We start from the raw sequence: 26,712 nt of genomic DNA, 5'->3' as shown, positions 1-26,712 counted from the left end.
AGCAAACAGATTTAGAGCCATTTAACCTTTTGAAACAGAACTAGAGGACATGGATATTCAAGGAATTACTAGGTAACAAATAGCTATGCATTATTTTCTCTTTCAGGCTGTTGTATTTTATATGCTGACAAGAATGTATCCATCTTTTAGGATTATGTTTAATTTGCCATCCAGCAGGAAATAGGCATTTATCACAGCATCTGTCATATTAAAACATGCAGTCATTTGCTGGTTGGTCAACTTCCCGTGAGGCTCACCATGTTAGAACACATTGTCAAGCTAGAAATATCACATGCTTTTATATTCTTAAACCTATATTTATATTTGTATCTGTATATGCTTGTTTATTCCCTTGCAAGGGAAAATGAGCAAAATCCACAGTCTTCCCTCTCACTTCCAGGAACATTAATTATATCTTCTTTGTTTCCTGAAATATGATGTCTTTCAGCAACATGGAATGAAATGGTGTAGATTATTTAAAAGATGATATATTTTGAGTTTAGGGAGACTAGGGTTCAAATCACATCACTGTCTAGTCAGACATCCAGTGTCTGGAATTCTCTGAAATTCAGTGTTCTTATCCATATGGGATAATAACATTTTCCTTATAGGGTTACTGAGATGATGAAGTGAAGTTATCAAATAAAATGTGTGGTAGCTCATAGCATCACCTGTTAATACAAGATAAGCCAGCACCAATTTCATATCCAAATGCAAATTAAGAATTAATTTTGGCAGATACTTGTCTGGTAAAGGTAGCTGATCATGTGCAGAATGATATTTAAAAGTTACCTGAGTTTACTGAACCTCGCTTAAAGGTTGACATATCATTTAGTCTAATTTACTCCTGCCAATGTTGTATCATTACTAGTGAGCGCATACTATACATTAATGACTGTGTTAAATACACTCATTTCATTTACTCACACCCATAGAAGACAATAGGTATAGTCAATATACCCATTTAACAGATGAGAAGATTGAGGACCAAAATGCTAACTTGCTTAGTATTACATAAATAGTGACAAGTAGAACTGTGTTTTCTCTGATGACACAATGCCCTTGGTTTCTATGATGACACAATGCCCATTCTTTACCCCAATAAGGCAGTCACTTCCTTTCCCTGTGATCACTGTACCTCTAAATGTGTCTATACAGTTTAGAATGACTTAATAGGAGCCATTTGAATTGTAATAATAAACTATTAATTCTCTAAACGGCATAATCAAATCCAGGATTCATACCAGGAAAGAAGGAAAATAAACTAAGTCTGTGATGTTACCAGGAATCCGGATGGGGTGTTCCTTACTCATCTGTCTAGCCACTTTGTATGGGTTTGTTATTTTCAGCTATGAATCATTGTGATATGTGAGGCGAAGGGAGAAGCAACGTTATTTTTATTTGATGAATCAGACATTGTGCCAAGCTCCTGTTATGTACTATGTCATTTAATTCTCGCAAAAGACACCCAAGGAGTAAGCAGTATAATTTCCACTTTATGGAGAAGGAAGTCTAAAAGGATGAGCTGCCTGTGCTTGGTGATATAGCAGGTGGATTCAGGACCAGGATTTAAACCCACCCTTTGTCTGACCAGTGTCCACTGTGTCTGCACATGCTCTAATCGGTTATGGAATCTTGAGAGGACTTAGAGGATAGGAACTGATTTTTAATGAGCTCAAACTTTGTGACAAACACCCCCAAATTATGTTATAAATTATATTTAAAGTAGAAATTCCTAGTGCAGGGTAAGTATTCCAGGTAAGTCACGGCTTTCAGGTAAACCTGCCATGGCCCATCGTTTCCCCTCTCAGTAGTAAATTTATTTCAAGTATATACGGGGCATCACCAGAGCCCAATAGATGGTATGCGGTTGTTTCTAAGGTAGTCATTTTCTGTTTCATTTCAAGAATTACTGTGTGAGCTGCTTAAATTACAAGTGGGGATGATGGGCATCCGGTAGGCAGAGTAGAAGGACAGATCTGACCATGACAACCACACTACTTCCTCGTCCTAATTCCTCTCTAGAATGTAAGTGCCCACTCAAAGCAGGAGCACTACATTTTTTTTTTCTTTTGCTACTGATGTTATGGCATTTTTATAATTCATCTCGGTTACCAGCCCGGTTGCTAATGAGCTCTTCTGAAAGCACTCCTTGCAGTCATGGTATCCAATGATGCTACAACAGAAATATTTCATTCTATAATGACCTTGGTGTTAATTTGGATGATTGGCTGTGTATCGATTGATTCCATCCTCAGTCTTGAAATAACCCCCGCTTTTGGTAAGAACCTCACTTGTGCCTGTGTTTTAAGAGCACTTAACTTGAGATCTACCATCTTCTAAGACTTATAAATGCACAATATAGTGTTAATAACTATAGGCACATTGTTACTTAGCACATCTCTAGAACTTGTTCATTTGACAAAACTAAAATGTTATGCCCTTTGATTAGCAGCTCCACATGTTCCCCTCACAACTCCCAGTCCCTAGCAGCAACAATGACTGTTCTTTCTTATTCTTTAAGTTTGATACTTTAGTTATTGCGTATAAGTGGAATTACACAGGATGTGTCCTTTTGTGACTGCCATACTTCTCTTAACCTAATGTCCTCAACATCTATTCCTGTTGTTGCATGTTTTTAAAAGCTGGATAGTATTCCATGGTATCTGTGCGCCACATTTTCTTTATCTATTATTCAGTGAAAATTTAGGTTGTTTCTACCTCTTTGCTGTTGTAAATTCAATTCATGTGGGGATGCTAATATCTCTTCAAGATCCCACTTTCATTCGGTTGAGGTAAATTCCACTCAGAAGTAGGACAGTGGAGTCATATGATTGTTCTTTTTAAATTTTTTTTAAGAACATCCATCCTATTATCTATAATAGCTGCATCATTTTGCATTCAGAACATCAGTATATAAGGCTGCTGTACAAGAACTTAATATTTTTTAAATAATTAAAACTTGGTTGACTTGATTCCTGAACTTTCATGTCCAGATAACAGTTTGGTTATCTCCCAATTCAAAAGCACCAACTCCTTCAACACTGTTGCCAAAAACTCACTATCCATGCTTCCTCAGCTAACAATTAATTCATTAAAACACATATTCACTTACCTCTACCCTTAATTCATATTCATTCATTTACCAGTTCATATACATTTTAACTTCTTTAGTTGCCTAAATAATATCAGTTGAACTTACAATTTTTCAGGAAATTTCTATAAGACACAGCATTAGTCTTTGTGAGCCTATAATAAGGAGACTGGATGAATGTGCCTGGAAAGCTGAAGCCATTCACATTTATCTAACTACTCTTTTACATATGTTATTTGAAAATGATATATAAAATCAGGTTATGGAGTTTTAGGAGCCACATGGAAAAAGAGGCGCCTAATGAAATTTGAATACAAGCAACAATACATATCCAGACCTCTATAACAATAGATGTCAGTGATGTTAAAGTAAAAATATCTCAACTGTAGAGAACCTAGTGGTAATTTGGAGGGTGGGTTGTAATTTATTATTTTCTCTTTCCTTTTTTCTCTGCCCTTCTTTCTCTCTCACTATAAAGAAATTATTTGGGTAGAAAAAGACTCTTTTTTCTCCTTAGAGGAATAATAAACAATATGTGATGCAGGGACCTTAGAATTCTGGGACGAGCAGAACTCAGATAATATTATTTATTAAAGCAGTTAGAGCAACCAGTGGAGCAATTAGAGGCAAAAAGCCGAAAACTTATAGATGGAATTTTTGATACTCAAAATGCATGCGAGAGAATGTTAAAATGGTTTCTTTAGGCGTAATAACAAAAGCTAGAATGAAATTAAGCAGTGAGAAAGAAACAGTTGGAGTTCAGTGAAATATAATAACTGATTCATAACTAAGGGGTTTATTTCATTATGTGTGGCTCTAAATAGCATCTTTACTTGGAGTTGGCTTAAAATTGTGTCTTCCTATAAATTTTCTATGCAAAGGCTGCAAACCAATGTTTAGCAAAACATTTTTTATGATATCAAAGTGCACTTATGCCTGTTAAATTTGAAAAATAGATACAGAATGCCTTTCTCCAAGGGCAGCCTCTCCCTAATGGAGCTCTAAGAAACACTATTGGGACTAAAGATATTGTGACCAGATCCATTTGAAATCAAATTTCTTTGCTATCGGCTCTCACAAGTGAGTTGCTGAGGTGCACTGCACTTTCTAAGAAGGAAAGCGTGCAAGGACCCCATTTGATCTTTGAACCTTGTTTGGCTTGGCTGAGCCTCTGGTGCACCCGGAGAGCCCTGCTAATGTGAGGGAGGACACTCAGGCTCCTATGCTGATCTGTGCGCTCAATTCTGATACGTTGAGCATTGCAAATCTCACTACACTTGTTCCCAATAGACTGTTTTATGAATTTTGCCTTTCCAAAGAAACTCAAGTAAGAACTCAGGATGTTAGTGAATACTTGGACTTCATTACACTACGCCAGGGCTTAGCCTTTGGGCCAAATCTGGCCTGTCGTTTTTTTTTTTTTTATGTTTTATTGGAACCCAGCCATTGTCATTCTTTTATGTCCTACGACTGCAGAGGTAAATAGTTGTGACAGAGAGTATGAATTTCAAAATCTAAAATATTTGCTTTACAAACAATTTGCAACCCCTACACTAGATTCATAGGAATTGGTTTTCCATCAGTAATTTGAATAATTGGCTTCTACATCATGCCAGGATTCTACTCTGTCTCAGAAATTTCCTAAAGATAAAATTCTTAAAATCATTTTTAAAACTTTAGCAGTCAAACAAATTCTTTGTATTAGAATCCAGTTACATGGGATGAGAATTGTCATCTCCCATACTTGCCTTAGATCCCTGGGAACCTTTATACCCATGGGGCCCACGACAGCACACTCCTACGTTGAGACTGTCAGAAAAAGCTGGCTTCTTTAGTCTAGCTTTGGGAAAGTTTCCATAATTATTGTACAGGATGGAAAGTGGTATCCTAACAAATACTATGATGCTTACCTGCTTGGAGTGAGGAAATTATTTGTTTCCTTCATGAAACGTTCCTTGCATTTATTATGCAACCTTAGTGATGGTTATAATAAGAGGTTTTGGACGTGAGGCCAGTGTCTGTCTTAGCCAAACCCTAATGTCTGAATTTCAATGTCTCGGCAAATTCTCTGATTATAGCAGCCTTTCTCTGTTTTAATGCATGAGGTGGCATGAATCAGAATTTCACTTAGAATAGACTTGTAGTGTGTTCTTTAAAGTCTATTGTCTATTCGCCAGGAAGACAGTAGGTATTCAGCAAGGGATTCTGAAATTATTTTGTGGATTTTTATACATGCATACTGAGCATTTTAGTACTGTGCCCTTTGCATATATCTCATTTGCACAATGTCACATTCGCTCTGCATTACACATATTCTTATTCCTACGAAACAATTGTGTTATAGTTGTACTCTGTGGAAGGAGATGAAGTTTGAGCACGAGGGGTTTTGTTAGGGATCAGCTACCTATGAAAGCACATGGGCAGACAGGAAAATCACACTATGATTCCATCTTAGCAAAACCTTGGCCCAACCTTGTGGGTCTCTCTGAAATCAGTATTGCCCATCAGTGGAGTTCTACAGCATGCCAAAATGGTTGGACCTTTATACCGCTGTTTTCCTAATCTTCAAACAACTGGAAGGGGGACTCCCTGACACTGAGGCAAAAAGTATGAAGTGGATAGCTGGAGGCTGTCCACTGATCACACCCCTGCTATCTCTGGCATCCTTCCCAGAAGGGAATCTATATGGCACGACTTCATGTCTATCTTACATAAGGTTGCTTAAACTCTGTAGTACTGAAGTCATTGGATGAAATTTATATTGCTGGGTGTCTAGCTCCCAAGGCCACATATTGCCACCACACTTCTGAACCTACGATGTCTTCCCTTAGGTAAATATAACATTTATTTGCTACACTATAGTGGCAAATCAAATTATAGTGGTACTCATAACTTTGAAATGTTATTAGTGTGGTATGGTAAATATGGCTATTAATTATCAACAAACATAAAATTGTAGGTATTAGTACAATATTTTAAAACAAGTAACGTAAGGTGGTAAAAATAGCACAAGAATCTTGAGAGTAGAAAAAAAGAAAGGGCTGACCTAGGATTTAAAATTTTTTTTCTTATTTTCTGATTGGTGAAACTTCTGACCCCTCTAGATAACAAAACTTAGTAATAAAACTTACATTCTATGAGAAACAAAGATGCTTGTGTAGGCTGAGCTGTGATATCTCATGTTATTATGCTCATAAGGCAAAATAAATCCTCTATTTTGCATCGCGACAAAGGAAGATTGACACCCTTATCTGATGTTCAAATATTTATGGGAGTCATTTCAGCTAAGCTTTTATTTTCCCTGCTATTTCTACATTCTGGCTTGACACGATGTATTATACAACCTTGCTTTTGAAAAAGGACATAAAGGACAATCAGATTTGACTTAATGTTGCAGAGGAAAACATAATATTGCATATTTTAGGAAGAGACCATGATAAAAATGGGGAAATTCCACTTTCATCCATCTATCAAATGTTTATTAGCCTACTGCACATGTCTAAAGTCGGCTTGCTGGAGAATGGGACAGGCCTTCCTGAAATGCCTTTGAAATGGGCTTCAGGATACAATGCAAGTCTGGGATGACTTACTCAGATAGGTAGCTTAATGGTAAATGAGAATATGATTTATGAAAAACTTTAGGAAGGGTTTAAATCATGGAAGATGTATTTCATGGTGCAAAGGACAAGAAAACACTGAAATGCACTTTCAAAACCAAGGAGGTAAAATTAAACAGCATAAATGTAAAAAGGGTGCAGAGTATATACTGGGGAGGAAGGAGTGGTCTATTCATTGGCAGAAGAGGAAGAATTTCTGGCTAACCTCTTTTGAACATCAAGTATGTGATCTTGGGCTTTGTACTTATTTAAATGTGCGAGACTGGGTTAGACTGTGTAACCAGACATTGTGTTTAGGGATGAGTATTTTTGGTGTAAAATAATTTCGCCCCCTGGAAAGAATTACATCTGGCAGAACACTGGAGTGGTGTGATTATTCTATTACTATTGTGTATTAGACACACAATCAAGTGATGTCAATATAAATGTATCTCTAGCCTTAAAGAATTAACAGACTATATCTTGTACACCAGCTAATTCCCAGTCCTTAGAGTTTACTAAGTGAGCCAGCATGACCAATTAAAATTTCAAAATATATATAAATATATGACTTTAAACTTTTTTTTATTACCGGGGATTGATTAAGGGAATATGTGACATTTTAAAAAATCTGCTTTGATATAGCTGTGCACTACCCTTTTATGAATCTTTGGGTGTGCATGCTTTCCAAAAATACTTTTTTCCTATATTGTAAATGATTTTGACCTGAATTAAGCAAACTTATATAATCAAATAGCACCCCCCTCATGGCTATTTGACATTTAGTAAGAGTTTGTGATGTGCCAGATACTATGATCAGAATATTATAAGTATTATCTTACTAACATTATGACTAGGGAATATGTGTATTATTCTCTTTTTACAACTACAAACATTGAAATACAAGGACATTTATTTGGGGCTATACCACTAGTCCATCGGAAGGATTAAGTGAGAGATTAATAGATAGGGCTTGACAAAGAGACTGGAAATTAGGAAGGATACAATGAATGCATTAAACATAGTATATTACTAAATATTAATATAGGATATGGTTCTATAGTCCACACTGATACCTAATAAAGTGTTTTTTTTTCTATATATATAACCATCTCTATTTTGTTATCTATTAGTATTTATCAACCTTGACTCTCTTGCAGGTGGAGAGAAGTTGTCTTTGGTGTGGTCAACACCTATAAAAAGATACCTTTTAAGGGTGATGAAAGATACTCTTCACTCCTAGGTTGCCACTGGCATTTTGGGGTCATGTAGACCTTCAGGCATTCATAGTAATTGGTCAGCCTTTCTGTGTCCTCAGGGTAGATGGTGAAGACCAAAGTCACCACACAGCCTCAGTGTAAGAGAGGTTGTCCCCACCATTCCTAACCTTCTATCTACCAGGCATAAATTTCAGATAGCCACTGGAAGTTCTAGATTCCATGACTTTCTAGAAAGAGTTAATCATCTTTTGATAATATTTATGTGAACATTTATGACCCACTTATCGTAGTAGAATAATGACATAGAAATGGCTAAAATGAAGGGAGAGAATATTTTTTTCCAATTTGAAAAGCAATATAGATTAACATGTTATAAGTCTTTTATAAATGATTCATCAAGACTTCTTCATCTTCTTCATCCCCTTTACTTTCTACATCTGAATGGTCATAATGCCCAGTTTAACTTCCTAAGCTCAAATACCACCATCTCTAACTACAGTGGTTGTAACAATCTCATTTCTCATCCTTTGATCCCCACACAGTGAAGAAGGTGATTTCTAACTCAGTTTAGATCTGTGCTATCTACTATGGTAGCCACTTGCCACATGTGGCTCTGTGAATTTACAAAAAGTTAATTTCAATGAAATAAATAAAATTTTTAATTTCTCTGTGACATTAGTTAGATTGCTACATGAGCTAGTGGTTAACAGGGGTCCTCAAACTTTTTAAACAGGGGGCCAGTTCACTGTCCCTCAGACCACTGGAGGGCCAGAGTATAGTTTAAAAAAAAAAAAAAAAAAACTATGAACAAATTCCTATGCACACTGCACATATCTTATTTTGAAGTAAAAAAACAAAACGGGAACTAATACAATCACACTGCCTCATGTGGCCCGCAGGCCATAGTTTGAGGACCCCTGGAAGCATATTTCTACCACCACAAAATTTTTATATTTTTGAGAAAGAGTCTCAGTATATCACCCTGGGAAGAGTGTCGTGGTGTCACAGCTCACAAAAACCTCAAACTCTTGAGCTTGGAGGGTAATGGGTGGGGCCACATCTACTGTGCATCTTAGAATGGGTACAGGCGAAACTTACTAAAGGCAGAATACAAATGCCTACATACAGTAACTAAGAAAATGCCATGAAAGCTACGTTGAACAGTTTGATGAGAATATTTCAGATTGTATATGAAACCCACACATTGTACCCCTTGATTGCACTAATGTACACAGCTATGACTTAAAAATACAAATAAATAAATAAAAAAAGAAGAAGAAGAAGAAGAAGAAATGTCAACCAAAAAAAAAAAAAAAAGAGATATTCTCTTGCCTCAGCCTCCCAAGTAGCTGGAACTACAGTCACCTGCAACAATGCCCTGCTATTTTTTGTTGCAGTTGTCATTGTTGTTTAGCTGGCCTAAGCTGGGTTCAAACCCACCAGCTTCAGTGCATGTGGCTGGTGCCGTAACCACTGTGCTATGAGCACCAAGCCACCACCACAAACATTTTGATAGAATTCAGCTATGGTTAAGATCATAACTACTTCTCTACTATATATTTCTTTCAAGAGCCCCTTATTTGCTACAGGAAAAAACAAATTAAGTTCCTCATCATGGTTTTGAAGGTCCCACATGACCTGTTCCTTGATACGCTTTTCTCACTGAGTCTTAACTTCAACCACACTATCCTTTGTTAAAGTCTTCCAACACACTGAATGTTTTCCTAACTCAGACTTCTCATATTTGCTTTCTTTCCATAGGAGTAAATTTGGGATATTTCATACGTCTCAGATTTTTCCCGTTTGCTTCATGGCTTTATTACCATTGCTTCTCAAAAGGCTTATTTACTTTTATTGTATTTCTCCACCTATGGACCAAGTTATATGAGAGCAAGACCATGTTAGTTTTGGAACCTAACACAATATCTTATACATAGGAAATATTTGTTGAAGGTGATGAACCTTTTAACATTTGAACAGGATGAATGAGGGAAAGAATGAAAAGGAAAGAAAGGATGGGAAGAGAAAGGATCAGATGTTTATCTCTCAGATCTTAGCTCCCATCACACCTAGTCTGGCCATTTAATTCTGTAGTTTTCTAAATAAATCCAATCCCTCAATTTTTTATATGCATTACTTTCTGATCCCTCTATAGCAATGGTTCTCAACCTTCCCAATGCCACAATGTATTTTCATTGTTACAAAGGGGTCGCGCCCCACAGGTTAAGATCCACTGCTCTATAGTCTCTCTAGAAAATTCCTCATCTCCATTTCTCAAAACAGGTGCTAGCTCCTCCTGATGCCATCTCTGATCAAGCCCCATCCCCCTTCCACATGCATACTTCCCAGGCATGTATAGAAATCCTTTCCCATTGCAATGCAAACATGGTTTCATTATGAAACTTTCCATTTTCTTTATTTAAGGTGTAAGAAAGCCATAAGCCACGTGTCTGAGAGGAGAGGCTTTTTCTCCCCAAGCATTTAACATTACACTTGGCAATAAGAGGCAATCACTAAAACCTTGTTGAAAATGAATAAAAAATAAAATGTAAAACGTAATCCCTTTGCAGCATATAAAACTGCATTCCATTTTTACATTTTGGTTGCATTTAGGAGTCTTAGTCATACACAATTATTTTCTTGACTCAGAAAAAAATATGTTTGACTTTCTCCAAATCTATTATATAAACATTGAGAAATTGATCATGAGTCAACTTTACGTGAGATTTACTCTATAGCGATTGTTGTTGTTGTTGTTGTTCCAATGCTACATCAAGTGACATAAGAGACTGTGGTTTTATTATGTCATTTTCCCACAGCATTTGTGGAACAAACTGTAAAACAACTCATAGTGAAGAAATGGGACCTCACATGAAGTGCCATGGATTTGGGTTTGAGATTTCTGTGTGGGACCCTGAGAAAAGTGAAAGGTGCTTGAGAATGATTGTGTGGAGTGAAGCTACTTCAAACTTTTGGTGAAAATAGCAAGGAGAAATACCATAAAATGGTGGCTATCTCCGTGTGGAGCCCAGGCACCAGGATCTTTCAAATAACTGTTTTCTTGTTTAAAACATAACTAGCTATTTGGTGAAGTATCTTCTAAACCTTAACAATGAACACTCATTGTGAAACTATTTTTAAAAGTATAATTAAATGTAGAATACATTATTTCGTTTAGGCTACACCTTAACCCTTTAAGGTAGGCAATCTTATTCTCACTTTTTTTTTTTTTTTGAGACAGAGTCTCACTTTGTCACCCTCGGTAGAGTGCTGTGATGTCTTAGCTCACAGCAACTTCAAACTGTTGGGCTCAAGTGATCCTCTTGCCTCAGCCTCTGGAGTACATGGGACTACAGGCGCCTGCCACAATGCTTGGCTCTTTTTTAGAGACGGGGTCTTGCTCTGGCTCACACTTATCTTGAATTCATGAACTCAGGCAATCCACCTCCTTTGGCCTCCCAAGTGCTGGGATTATAGGCGTGAGCCACCATGCCTGGCCTCTCACCTTTTAAATGAGATAGATAATTGAGGTTTAGCTGTATAAACTGGCTTAGCAGAGATGTTGGGAATAGAAGAGCTATTCCCTGGGAGGGAATGTTTTCACAAATATAGTAGTGGAAGGAAAGAGTACAGTTCAGAATGAGTTAGCTTGTTGTTCATCTCTCTAATTATGATCGTAACTATGGCTGCTTTTGTCCACTTGACTTTACCTGTGGTTTTCTTGTGTTGACCTGGAGCTACAGAAAGTAAAAACAGAAGACATTGGAAACTTGGTTCCGAAAATCCTGAAAATGTTTGTAACACACTGACATTGCAAAGAAGAAAAAATAATTGAGCAGGAGATGGAGGCTCTGTGCTGGGATGGGTTGAGGAAGAAGAGGTAGACATGCTTTAAATATACATATTAGCAACAAAAAGTCTAATGTAACTCTCATACACACATAGATGGAGGAGGTGGGATTTTTGTTCTGAATGTTGTTATGTAGTTGGGTTGCATGAATTGAGAAAAAATAGTATACAGGTAAAAGTTGTCCTTTAATATCAAAGCAGAAGCGTGCCATTTCCTAACATAAAAATATTCAGTTGACTATTTTGACCTATACTCAACCACTGTACCAGTGGCATATTCATAAATCTACTTCTGATCTCTGCAAGCTACTCTGAATTGAAAAAACGGGTGACATTAACTTGTGTCAGTGGCCATAGAGCTGTGTGTCAAGTCACTGGCTTTGAACAAGGTGCTAAGCAATGAGGTAGGAGTTTATTCCATAAAAGTAAAATGATGAATTCCTTCCTATTTCCTTCTCAGAAATACGACCGTAGGTTCAAGGAACAGTAGGATTAAAGTTAATCAGGATATTTGTTGGATTAAAAATGAGAAAGTTTAAACAGTGCTTCTGTGAATATCGCTTATGAAGGATGATGCATTTACTAAAACCTATCCATTGCACCAGAAAGGGGCTATTTTCAAAACTTCCATCATTAGAATTGATATTAACAGGACCCAAGGAGCTCATTTTCTCACATGTCACTTCCTGCTGCGTTAATGAGAAGTTTCTTCTTTCCGTGGCAGAAAGATGATGTCCAATGTATGTACTATTCTTCTCAAAATGAGGTCTTTTCTCTAATGCATCTCAAGTAATTCTGCAAAGGAAGGGCAAATCCAATACAGGCACATTTCTCAAGGAAGTAGAACGGAGACTTCAATACAAAAGATAAAAATACTAGCCCTTTAAGAATACAAGTGAGAAGGCCTTTCGCATTTCAATACGAACAGTAATACCCAAATTAATTATTTTTTCATCCTTGTCTTTTTTCTCCCAGTCTACTCCTTTTCTTCACATTCCGTTAGCCCTATGTTTCACACATAATACGAAACCAGGCTCAATAAACGTTTACACCTCCTTCTGAGAAGCAGTTATTGAGTAACAAACAGCAGTGTAAAAATCCTAACTTCTATCATGTTATCTGAATCGTACATTTTCTCTTTGTGCTTCAAGAGAAAAAGTCAGGCAAATGTTTGTGGAATAACAGGAGAGCAAATTCTTAAGAAAGGGATGATCACTAAAGCCTGGGGCCAGGTGTAAAAGGCTCCGGTGGGTAAACTGTGAACTAGAAAACCCAACAGAGCTTCTCATCCCTTCGGCTTGGGGTCAGTGCTCCGTGGAGATACCCACAATAGCAGATATTTTAAAAGTGGTAAACACTAGTATAGATAAACGCCACTAAGAGTTCGGTAATACTTTTCAAGTGTCACTTGGGAAATTATGTCTTCCCCAAAGTTACTAATGGATGTGAGTGGCACTTCTTATTTATAACTCTCTATTTCTGGGTTTTCATCTCTCTTTTCGATCTGGGCCTGAAGATATCTTTTACAGATTGAAGAATTGGCTCTTCATTTTTATTTATTTATCTTTGTATCTAATGTGTGTCATTTATCAACTCATTTACTACAAAGCAGTACTCTGTGAAGTAGATCTTTTTTCTTACTATTTATAAATGAATATTTGAGATGAAGAGGAGGCACATAATTTCAGAGAGCCTCTCCCAGATGGGACTCCCCTGATGACCGTCTGGCTCTCACGCTGTGAGTGTTTTACCTTACCTGCTGCTCTTCAGGAGGACACTGGGGATCCTGGGATAGCAAAGTAGTTCAGGGGTCTACTTTCAAAACATCTAACTCTTCACTGACATCCTGAACATTTACATGGTGCAGATACATTTTATGCTAAAATGTACGTCATTCCTTCAGATTTGTTATGTTAATTCACTCTGTTTTTTTAAGGAATGTATTTGTGTGTGTGTGCACTCACTTGTGAATTAGCTTAAGGAAAGAGTTTAGATCAGAGTCTTGTAATTAAGCATTCCGCTTTATTACTGTTGTAGCTGTATCATATAATAGAATGAGTAGGAGGAGAGGGAGGAATTAAGATGATGGAGTAGATGGTGGAAGCTTTGAGGACCAGAATGCAGTAGGCTGAATCTTTGCACAAAAGATGGGGTTGTCATAGCTATGATACGGGGGTGAGGGCACATTTAAAAACTGCATGCTTTGTTTTTTTTAATGTGATTAATTGTATAACTAAGATAAAAAGCTCATAGAATACTGAACTTGAATACAAAAGTCAACCTGTCCTATAAACCTTTGAATCTGCAACCCTCAGTTAATGAATAGAGACTCTGGTCAGAAAAGTTGGTGGAAAAATAAATACCTAAAATCGTACCAGAAATACAGATATCAACCCCTACTTGCCCTCCAAGCTTTATCTGTCATCAAGTAAATACACATCTGTGTGTTTGCTTCCTCTTGTATCAAAACCCAAATGAACTTATTTAAGGACAGGAAAGAGACAGGGTGAAGGGAGAGCCAGCTTGGGTCTGAGAAGGGCTCCAGAGTCACCAGTGGAAACCTTGTTGTTTCTCAACAAATACTGCTAACCTTAAAAATTTTTAAGCTGTATAGAGGGTGCCAAAAAAATGTATGCACATTTTATGAAAGGAAAAAACTGTATTAAAATTTTAATAGTCAATATATGCCACTAACATTAGTTATCTTGTATCTCGTATCTCTTATAATTGCAGAAGTCATACGTAACTTGAATATTATCATTTTAATACAGTTTCTTTTTTTTTCCTTTCTTGGCACCCTCTGTATATTCATTGAGCATTTATTTATTTTGGTCTTAAGCACTTTAATAAGTGCTTTATACACATTACCTCCTTCTGGCCTCATAAATGGTGTTATAAAGCCTATTTTACCAATTAGAAAACAGCAATACCATGACTAAATCATGTCTGTATCAGTGATGAAGCCAAGATGAGAAGTCAGGCAATAAGATAGGCGACTCATGTTCTTTATAAGGAGATTATGATTATTTGAGGGGCCTGCGACCATCTACTCTCTTGGCAACCTAAGAAAACTTAGCCAGAAATCTAGGTAGTATCCTCAAACAAAGTGCAGACTTCATTGGGAAATGAAGGTGAATTAAAAGTTCCTCCAGAGGTCTGTAAAGAAGATGGAGGGTGGAAGCTTTTATTCCCTGGCTTTCAGGAGAGGACCAGATTCTTTTTTTTTTTTTTTTTTTTTTTTTTTAATTTTTTTATTAAATCATAACTGTATACAATGATATGATTATGGGGCATCATACACTCACTTCATAAACCATTTGACACATTTTTATCACAGTGGTTAACATAGCCTTTCCGGCGTTATCTCAGTTACTGTGCCAAAACATTTATATTCTACATCACCTTATTTAATAAATCACCCTCTATTTGTTAGACTGCTTCTCAGTCTCTTTGGGCTGCTGTACATAATGCCACAAACCACGTGGCTTACAAAGACTAGAAATGTATTCTTGAAGCTCTGAAAGTTGGAGAGTGCAAGGTGACCATGCCAGTGTGGTCGGGTTCTGGTAAGGGCCCTCTTCCAGCAAAAGACTGTCAGTTTCTCCTTATGTCCTCAAATGGTGGAAGGAGGCTTGCTAGCTCTCGGAGGTCTCTTTTATAAGGAAATTAATCCCTCTGTGGCACCAGAGGCTTCTTTTTCTAACCAACCTCCCACAGTTCCTACCTTCTATGCTGTGACCTTGTTAGATGAAATTTCAGCATACAAATTTTGGGGGGCAGGCCACAAACATTCCAATTACCACACTCTGTGCCACAGCTTGGGGTTCAGAAAATTGAATGAATCTGTAAACATTCAAAGATGCCACTGTTGTACAAAGTATGAGACGCCTTGGCCAGGGTGTTACATAGTGGCTATGCACAGGTGCTGGTGAAGTGTCACATGATCATCTCACTCAGCCTTACAACAGTCCTGTTACTCAGGTGTTAATACTGTCCCATTTCATGCATGAATAGAATAAGCCTTTCTGTGGTTGGTTTGCACATGGACTTCAGGATAAATCGTACATGAGTATTCCTATTTAGTATATAAGAAATCAAAGAAAGAAGGAACAGGTATCTATCACTTGCTTGATACATGAATGGCTGTTGGCCATAATGTTGAATCAGAATTGTTGTGTCATATAAGGCATTCTTGAGACATGTTATCTGAACATCTACTAGGCAATAAAATGTGTGACATTTCTACAGAGGCAACAGGGGTCTTTCAAAATAGTTGAGGAAGACTTAAAACCAAATTTTAAACTAAGTTATTTCTTTCCCATCAAGTTTCTTCTGTTGTGCAATCTTGTAATATTATGACATTCTTACCTCTGATCCTACTAAAGGGCTATATTTATATCTTATTTTATAAATTCTTATGACTCACCCCATAAAGTCTGTCATGAACTGGAACTTCAAAAAATGTGAAAATTATCCCTGCCTTTGTTAGAGTTATGGAAGTTAAATGGCACACAAATGTTTCATTTTTAGATTTCTGCTATTTATAAATTATTTAGGAAGGGACGTTCTCCACCACCCTCTACAACAGGGAACCTTATTAAGGTTTCATTTAATGAGAGTTAAGAATGATGATAATGATGATTAAAAATAAAACCTATCTTTAGCACCTACTATGTGCCAGAGTCTGATGATTTATTATTTTAATCTTCACAACCATTCCTATAATATCAATACTTTATATCTCACTAGCAAAGAAATTGAGCATCAGTGAATTTACTAATTATCCCAGAAACAATAAAATATAAATAATAGAGATACAATTTGCTCCAAAATTTGACATCTGCATGGCAAGTATTTGAATAAGAGTTTAAACAAACAACATTTTTTAAAAATTCTACCTTCCCTATACCCCAGTCATTGTTCTTGTTGCTTTATCTGGGCTAGAAGTTCTAGGCAGCTATTGGACAACAAGCAAATAGCCATGGAGTGTGTTTCTGATTTGGGATTCATGAGGATAAGTGATTAGACTGATTCTTGTTTGCGGGGGCCTCTGGGAAATTGGTTGATGCATGCATGTGTGAAGTATCAGCAGTGAGATAATAAAATCACCATAATCAGAAATGCCTACAAAGTTTATTTATGAATATGATGCAGAAAGTGATAATTAATCCTCTGGACACTTCTTAACTCTTTTAAGAGTCAGAGTGTACATGATATCTGGCGCAAAGCACATGTCTGTTTAGTTATTTTACAGTTAAACTTGGAATATCATTTGTCTAATCAACCATCATTGTTCCCTAGGAAAATAGCTTTTTGATTTTTTTGTAATACAACAGATTCAAATGCTTTGCAATGAACATTTCCACATGCTCAGGAATTTGTTGAGAGCACTATTAATTCCTATCTGCCTCTGGGTTCTTAAATATTTTTTGAATTTTACCAAGCATCATGGGGAGTTCAGAGAGAGGTACCAAGTAGACAACTAGTGCATAGATATAGGTCAGTGTCTTAGCTTTTTTGTTAAGTCATTACTAAATCACAAATTGTAATTTTACATTACGTATGTTTTCAAATAATTTGCCAATAAATAGCTGTCAAAAAATAAGTACTTTTAAATATTATTCCAAAGTTATAATTAATGCTTGTCTTTAGTGGGGAGGGTTTAACAGAACTGTCTTTTTTCAATGGCCTTTGAGTCCAGTATAAAGGATGTGCTTCCCATCTCTAATGAAAAGGAAAGAGCTAAAAGGACGGAGGAATAATACATCTATCTATCTATATAAATCTAGCTAAATAGCTACCATCTGGCTACCTTCAGAGGTAAAGATACAAATGGGTAAATGTGTATCTCTATATAGACGTATGTAATGTTTGCAGTGAAATCTACTAAACTATTAATGATACAAACATATGCATAGATGATTATGGATAATTCATTTTTTCTCGTTTATAGTTTTATTCTTGATCATATAATAGATGCTCATAAAGAACATACATAAAAAATATCCTCAGTACCAACTAGCTGTGGACCATGTTCTGGACTTGAGGTCAATGAGTATCAATGAGTAGAGAGATTTCATATGTAGTTCCTGGGAGATCACCCAACCATGAAGGTCTTCTTCAGTCCTTCCTCCTGGACTGGACTTGCCCACGGCCCTATTGGGGCCCACATTCTAGTCTGTTTCTGTGCAATCCACTACTCAGTTATGGACCCATCTTTTTGAGTTTGTCTTGTGTTCCTCAAGACATAAACTTTATTGGATATAACATTGCATAGCTAGAAAACAAATCTTGGTGTATAAACAACATATTAATAGATGTCATTGTAAAATAATTACTATATCACCTGGATATTTAGTGTTCCAGAAAGAAGCAGTTTTCTCTAGACACTAAACATCTTTCTTGTTGTCTCCACTGAAAGAGTTATCTCAATTGAGGAACCACTAACATGGTCATTTGAAATTCTTAATTTGGAAGAATGTGTTATAAAGTAATTAAAGTATTTATTCTTACTTTTAAAAAACATTTACTAGAGAATTAACCATCATCTGATTTCTATGGACTGAGACTAATGGAAAACCCAAATACACACTCAGAATGAAGAAATAAACTACCACCACCAACAACCAAAGAAAACTCCATAAATTTAGTCCAGTCAAATAAAAGTTTAACAAAATGTATTTTTTTGAACTGACATAAATAACATGTTGTTTACTACCAACCTCTTGAGTGGACTCGAGTTTATTGTTTTATGTGATATTTTGTGGTAACTGCTAATTATCATAAGCTGTCCAATAAATATGATGGATTGACCAATTAGCTCTTCATCAGCATCCATTTTTGAAGACAATACCTATTGAAAAGATGACAGTTTGTGACCTCCATGTTGCATATGGGGCTAATTGCTCCTTGGAAAATAATTATTAAGTTTCTTGTGCCTCATTCAGTCATTTTGTTTTACAAATTACTGTACTATTGAGTTTCCCAAATCATTTGACTTCACACTATGACTCTTCTGGGATTACTGGAGATCTTCTGTGGAATGTAGGGATCATAGAAACATTGACATCGATTACAGATGTGTCTGTTTTGTAGGTTTTCCATCGACCGGCACACTGACCTGGAGAGGCAGTTCAACATTAATGCAGATGATGGGAAAATAACCTTGGCAACACCACTTGACAGAGAACTCAGTGTGTGGCACAACATAACCATCATTGCTACAGAAATTAGTAAGTGCCTGGATTTGTTCATTTCTTCTGTGTGATTGTGTTCAATTTATACCTATCAACACCCTGATAAGTGGTCTCTGTTTCCATTCGTTATTTTGGCATTGGAACTTATTTTGTCATGTATCATTTTAACATGAAATAACTTACACTACAGTAAATTACTGTAAGGTTACAAGATATGTGAGCAAGAAACATTCTTATATCCTAATATTCTTAGAGCTTATAGCCACCATTCAGTTACTAAAAGCAACATTTTACATTTTAAAATAAGAGGAATACATTTGTTATAAAAAGGTAGGTACAAAAATAAAATTCAAGAACTGTACACTATAAATAAATGGATACTAATATATAACAACTACAGTACATTATATTCCTATATTAGTAGGGAATGGTTGCTCACATATTTAAACTGTGTACACATGCAGAACATATAGGAAGAAACTTCAAGGGTACATGTGAGCCTTGGCAAATGTGGAATGTAAATGTCTTGGCAAAGTAAGAAAATGCCAGGAGGGCTATGTCAACTAATGAAATGAAAATATGTCAAATATTCTATGAAACAAGTGTATGGTGTCCCATGATCATATTGATGTACACAGCTAAGATTTAATAAAAAAAAAAAAGAAAAAAAAAGAAACTTCACATTACCAATATGCATAATTTTGGGGAAGTGAGATTATAGATCATTTATTGTTTTGGTTTTTAGAGTTTAATGTATTTTATACCATAATCATGGACTATTTAACATTTTATATTTATTCAGAACTATTCAAAATGATGTAATTTATAAAAATTCAAAATACATTTTTATAAATTACATGCCAAAATTTCAGATTTTTTTTTACAGGAGAGGAGAGTCCGGGGTTGTTAAAGTATGAAGAATCCTCAAAGAGCTAAAAGTAGACCTTCCATTTGTTCCTGTATTCCCAATACTAGGTATCTACCTAGAAGAAAAAAAAAATCATTTTACCATAAGAACATTTGCACTCAAACATTTATAGCAGCTCAGTTCATAATGGCAAAGATGTGAAAACAACCCAAGTGCCCATCAACCCACAAACAGATTAATAAACTGTGGTATGTGTATACCATGGAGTACTATTCAGCCATAAAAAGATGGAAACTTTACATCTTCTTATTTTCTTGTATGCAGTTGAAGAACATTGTCCTTAGTAAAGTATCTCAAGAATGGATGACAAGCATCCCATATACTTGATACTAAATTGACACTAGTGCATGAAAAACTGTAGGCCCACAGGAGAGGAAAAACACAATTAAATTTAAGAAGAGAGGAGAGATGAAGGATGGAAGAGGCTCAGTGAGCTCCCACCTAATGGTACAACATAGGGGTATATGGCTCACCTCCTGGGTGAAGGACTCCAAAAATAACTCAAAGTTTTCTTTAAAAGCAAACACAATGTACCCTAATTGTATTTACACTTATATCAATCCTTAAAAAAATCATTTTTTAAGGTTACAATTGTTTATAATCTTTATTCCTCAAATTAAATTCCGTTCTTGAAGATTGTTCAGTTTTCAGTGCTAATTCATTTACTTCACTTAAGGTTAGTCATTAAGGTTACCTGATCATTTTAATGTCACTTCAATGTGGACCAGATTAAAAAAAAAATCCAAAAGTGACTACTTTAAAATGGTAATATAAAATGGTAAGGGAAAAATGACCCTTATATTCATCTAACATCTACAAATACTCTGTTAATATATCATCAAAATATATTATACTATGTAAATAAAACTTACTGAATAAATACTATCTCCACCTTGATAAACTGAATTTAGAATATAAAAAATAACATATTAGTTTTCCTATTAATTTTTGATGAACACAGCTTCTCTGTGCTTTAATGAAGCTACTCTAAAGAATGTGTCTAGCTATAGATGATTCTGTGTTATCCTTGAGAGCTTGCCACTCTATGTCACCAATTGTCATAAAAACATGCAAAGGGGAAATGGTGTTCTTTTTATTTCCAAGAAAAATACACTTTTCAATTTTATCTGAATATCTTCTATTTATAAAAGACCTGATGAGGTCTTCAAAGTTGTACAAAAATTCAAGGGAGACAGTAAATTCTCGGAGAGTTGGAGTGAAACGAAACTGAATAAGGAAATAAATATCAGCATTAAGAAAGATTCATGGGCTTATATACCATATACAGGAATATGGATAATTACAGGATATATGCCTGAAAATTTACTTCGTTCTCTCTGGCAGCAAACATAAAAACAGGGAAAATATCTTTGTGAAAAGGACTAATTTGTTTGTATGAAGAAGAGTAATTCAGGCATTCAGGAGGGGCACAATTTTTCCTTGTTCTGAGGTGTGAGGAAAATGTCCTCTATGGAGCCTAATAAAAAGAACATTTGTGTGAAAAAGTGAAGATTCAAGGCTGAAAAATGTCTGTTTCTTATAGCAACCTTGAGTGCAGGCAGAGAACATGCAGTCAAGTTGATGGGTAGTTTCAATCCTGCCAAGCTCTTGTTTTCTGTACAAAGATGAAGCTTAGAAACTTTGGTGTTTTTCCTAATCTAAGAGAAGTATTTTCTTCCCAAGTGTGTTACTTTGACAGTAATTTCTCTTTGACACATTAAAGGGAGAAAAGCAAGCAAATCATACCATTTGGTGGTTTTGGTTTATTAGCAGTGTTAACCCTATTTCAAAGAGGATAGATGTAATATTTTTATAATTTACCAATTGAAGCCTCATTATCACTGTAAACCTCTGAAGAAAAAAAAGAAAAAGAAAACTACCTTTATTTAGATTGGTTTGAGGCTTTATAAAAAGCTCAAAAGAACGACAGTTTTCTTTAACATATGCAGGCAGTAATTACTTTTAAAATAATTTTCTCATGTATTGAATACAGCCTAGTTGTGATATACTTTGAATCCATGTTACTTTATTTTTCTATGACATGAATTCCTTTCCTTAAATAAATACTCATCAAAGTTGCCTCCATTATAACCAATCCTTAGATTCTAAGGAGCAAAAAGAAATTAATATACGGAGTAGATGTTTAAGAAATATTTCAGGACAATTTAGTAACAAAAGCTTCATTTGTAAGGAACCCCAGACAAGTAAGAAAGACAGATAACAAAAGCAAATACTCCAAGGCAATAAGCTTTTAACTCTAGAATGACAAGGATGACAAAACCCAGACAGGGAAGACATTTGTTTGCCCATTTGTTCAATAATTATACAGTCAGTCTTTACTATTCATCAAGTACTTATCTAGTGACTGGGGGTATGGTAGGGAGCAAAACAGGCAAAAACACTGCTGTTCTTCAAGGCTCCCTTCCAGTGGCTCTGGGAAACAATTGTCTATGAAAAGGTTAATTGGGGCCTGCCCAGTGGCTCACAACTGAAACCCCAGCTCTCTGGGGGGCTGAAGTGGCTCTGGATTGATGGAGTTCAGGAGTTCCAGACCAGCCTGAGCAAGAGTGAAACCCCCCTGGGGCAGTGCCTGTGGCTCAGTGAGTAGGGCGCCAGCCCCATATGCCGAGGGTGGCGGGTTCAAACCCAGCCCCGGCCAAACTGCAACAAAAAAATAGCTGGGCATTGTGGCGGGCGCCTGTAGTCCCAGCTGCTCCGGAGGGAGGCTGAGGCAGGAGAATCGCGTAAGCCCAAGAGTTAGAGGTTGCTGTGAGCCGTGTGACGCCACGGCACTCTACCCGAGGGCGGTACAGTGCGACTCTGTCTCTACAAAAAAAAAAAAAAAAAAAAGAGTGAAACTCCTTCTCTATTAAATAGAAAAAAAACTAGCCAGGTGTTGTGGTGGGTGCCTGTAGTCCCAGCTATTCAGGAGACTGAGGCAAGAGAATCATCGGATGAGCTCTGGAGTATGAGTTTGCTGTGAGCTGTGATGATGCCAGGGCACTGTACCCTGGGGGACAGAATGAGACTCTGTCTCAGAAAAAAAAAAAAAAAAAAAAAGCTAATTGGAATCTACTGAGATAGCCATACAGAAAAACTCAAGAGATAAAGATGTGGGGTGGAGCCTACAGCTCAACAATAGGGTGCCGGGCCCATAATCTGGAGGTGGTGGGTTCAAACCCAGCCCCGGCCAAAAATTGCAAAAAAAAAAAAAAAAGATAAAGATGTTGGGAGTTGTGAATTCAAGCAGTTCCATGCTAGTCGTGTGAAAAAAATGTCACTATAACCCTCCTTCAAGGAGCATATGATTATATTTAAAAGTATTTAAAAATAAATATAGACAGGGCGGTGCCTGCTGCTCAAACGAGTAGGGCACTGGCCCCATATGCTGAAGGTAGCGGGTTCAAACCCAGCCCTGGCCAAAAACTGCCAAAAAAAAAAAATAATAATAATAAATAAATAAATATAAACAAAATCAAGCTTTTATGTGAATCAGTAACATAGCTAGTTATTTATAGTCATATTATTATTAATACAATTAACTGAATTATAAAAAAAATCAAAAGTCCACCACATAAAATTTTCTTATTGTTTTCAGAGAAATGATTCAACTATATCCGAGATTTACATTTTTAGTTGGCTTCACACAGTGAATGAGTACAGTATACCCAGGCCCGTATGATGAGTCACAGACTGTCAGGAAACCTCACAGAGTTGAAAATATATATATATACACTCCAAAATATATTACTGTGTTCAAATCAGCAGGAGTTGTCTCACCTGTTTTTTGTTTCTGCTTTTGCTTTTACTCAGAGATTAAAAACTAAACAAACTACATAGTTGTATTTTGGCCAAGAAATAAACTTAATTCAAGCTAAACATCTTCAGAAAGGTTTAACTGTAGATTTAGCTACCAATCTGATATTTAAACAAATTTTTATATAACTTTTTTATAACTAACAAGAATAAGAAAGAATACAAGAGAACACTTTATATTTTAGCTACAAAATAAAAGCTGGGGTGAGCATAAATCAGAAAATTGTAAATTTTACGCCATCTGTGTTTAAATCATAAAAGGAAGTAGAAATAATATCACAGAGAAATTAAGAATAATTGGAATTAGAGTGACAAGAACTTAGAAACTTGTTTTGATTTGATTATTTAGACCATCACATAATGTTTATCTTCCAAAGCCACAAACAATGTCTTAGGGAAAAATATTAAAGGAACATTTCTGATATATATCAAAGATGAATATTTAAAACTATTCTGAATAACAACACCCCATAAGGGAAGATTCTAATAAGAAGAAAGAAATATTTATTCCAGGTAGAACAAAGTAAAATTATTCTTAGAATGTCAAATCATCAGATGAAAGATTTAAACAAATTAAATTGGGCTAAAAGGTGGGTTTTAGGGAAGTCCATCTGTTATCTGTTAATGAGAAGGGAGCTGTGATGAGGGCTTCACTGTGTTTATTACCCAAGCATTTCACTAGATCCCTCCTGCCATCATGATCAAGGGGCACATTTCACCACTTCAGCTGGTAGCTTGATGGCCATGTGCTAGCAAGAGACCAGGTTTCCATAAGGCATCTCTGCTAAGTATCTTGCTAGCAGCAACCTCATCCCCTGAAACCATAGTGTGTGGCTGTGGTTTACCATGACATAAACATTTAAGGTACATTTAGCTAGCTGACCAATTAACATAAACACAGGAAAAGTATTATGTAAGCCCCACATGCATCACTTCTCACAACATTTTTTGAAAGTACATCCTATTTTTTTGTGCGTTTCTCAGACTAGAAATTCAGGCACAGGACAAGTCACTTGTCAAGGTTTCACAGGGAGTAAGGGATGAAGACTGAAGACGGAGGTGCAGAATTGGCCCCTGGTTTAACTGTAGCATGTATGTTCTTACGTGCCTTCCACAGAAGCTTCACTTTGATCTTTTTCCCCTTCACCCCCCACCCCCACTCAATTTGAGCTTCTGACACTGCTGCATCATTTCCTGAATCAACAGAAAGCTATTTTTCTGTGCAAAGCAGAAAAGCTGGGGTGGAGGAAAGAACCAATATGCCTCATTAGATCATCTTCTTATTCTACCATTTATTACCAAGAGTGGGAATATTGCCTATCAGGCAAATCAGAACTTTGGAACTTTCCAAGCTGGACTCCTATTTTCCTTTTATAGATTGGGAAACTGAGGAACAGAGCATAGTGAACATAACACAGTACATTTTAGGGGACTTTTCATTGAAGACCATTGATCAGAATCACTGCCCTAGGTCATTGTTAAAAACAAACCCTCAGACAATAGTGCTAGGTTTCATCTAATAAATACTGAATCAGACTCCCAGGGGAAGGATTCAGGAATCCATTTCTCATGACTTCTCCCTGCCCCTCCTCCACCAAAACATCATACCTTAAAAATTAAAATTGTACATTTCAATGTGACAGTACTGCAAAGAAAGGCAGAAAGGTTAGGTGGGTTCTTGTCATTGTTGTTACTACTTTTTTGGTTTTCCTATACTGATTATGTGACATTTCACTAGCTAAGATTTGAGCTGGGGCTTGTCAGATGGGAGCACGGGAGCAATCAGCACAGCCACAAAAGACATAAAGATATTGAGAAACAAGGTGAGACTCGGTTTACTTAGATCTAGAGGCGCCGAATGCTGATTTCAAAAAGTGACCTTCAGAGAGAACTTGAGGGAGTGGAAGAGAAGTGGCAAAACTCTCTGCAGCTCTGTACCCGGGAGCAGGCAATCGGCATTCACAGAGAACACACTACTATTGGTTACCTGAAAGAATTTCAGAGCAGGAAGCATATAATTGCCCATTAAATTATCTCTTTGTGTTAGTGATAATGCATTGCTCTGGCCCACTACAGTGGGTTGCACACAGTATTGCAAATGAAGCTTTTCGCTAATGATGGTTAAATCTCCCAGGGAAAACACGAGTTTTATAGCACTTAAGCAATGTTTCTTCCTGGCATGGGGCCCAGTTGCCAGAATAATTGCCTTGTCCAACCCAGGCTACTTAGAAAAATTTATATATCTTTATAGGCAGCTCATTGTGTAGAGAAATCTCAAGTTCTGGATGGAGTTGGAGTCTTGGCCCCACCTTGGCTATATAACCTTGGGTACATTATTTCTCCTCTTTTCTTCTCAGTTTCTACATCTGAGAAATGGAAGTAACAATTGCTCTTTAAACTCTTGGGTGCAGTGAGAATTGAATGAAAAGTGATAATACTATGCCTCTTAGCACAGGATCCATCTACGGCCTTTAGAATGTGATGAATTCATTGTATATGTTCTTGTCATTAATTCAGCCCTTTCCCCTGGGCTTCATATAATTGCTTAATTTAAAATTATTTACTTAGTTTACATTATCTGTTACCCCTTCCTCTACCCAGAACAAAATAATTGGTAACCGCAACATGGTGTTACTGCCTAGATACAGTCAGGTGTCTGCATCGAATAGCCAGTAAGTTTTTGCATTGATCTCCCTCTTGCCCTTGATTGAGGCATGTTGAGTTGACCGATGGGTAAGAAATAGCCCTCAGAATGAAGCAGGCACCTGCCTGGGCAGACTGATTAAACAAAAGACTTCCAATTTTAAATCAAGATCTTACTCAAAATATATCAAAGTCTCTCAATTGCTTGTGGCATAATCAGGATTAGAGCTTCATTAAGATTAATGGCATTTCCTTACATAGGGTGAAGTGGAAGCAGATGAGGAGAAGCTTTTGTCAAGTTAGATAACACTCACAGAGGGGAACAGGTAATAAGAACCCAGAGTGGGCAGTGAAATTCAGGGGCAGGAGT

General features: G+C 36.5%; 1 protein-coding gene across 2 annotated transcripts in view; it reads left to right on the top strand.

Moving 5' to 3' along the window:
- CDH8 (cadherin 8) overlaps window positions 1-26,712 on the top strand; it is a 435,918-nt gene that overhangs the window by 260,540 nt on the left and 148,666 nt on the right. For both annotated transcript variants that reach the window (XM_053603265.1, XM_053603259.1), the window contains exon 8: window positions 18,855-18,991. In XM_053603265.1, the coding sequence (XP_053459240.1) occupies window positions 18,855-18,991 (137 nt within the window). The remainder of the gene's footprint in view (window positions 1-18,854; window positions 18,992-26,712) is intronic.

Source organism: Nycticebus coucang, chromosome 2, assembly GCF_027406575.1.
Source record: "Nycticebus coucang isolate mNycCou1 chromosome 2, mNycCou1.pri, whole genome shotgun sequence".
NCBI lineage: Eukaryota > Metazoa > Chordata > Mammalia > Primates > Lorisidae > Nycticebus > Nycticebus coucang.
Note: the sequence above shows the minus strand (reverse complement) of the source record. Positions and strands in the feature narration are given on the sequence as shown.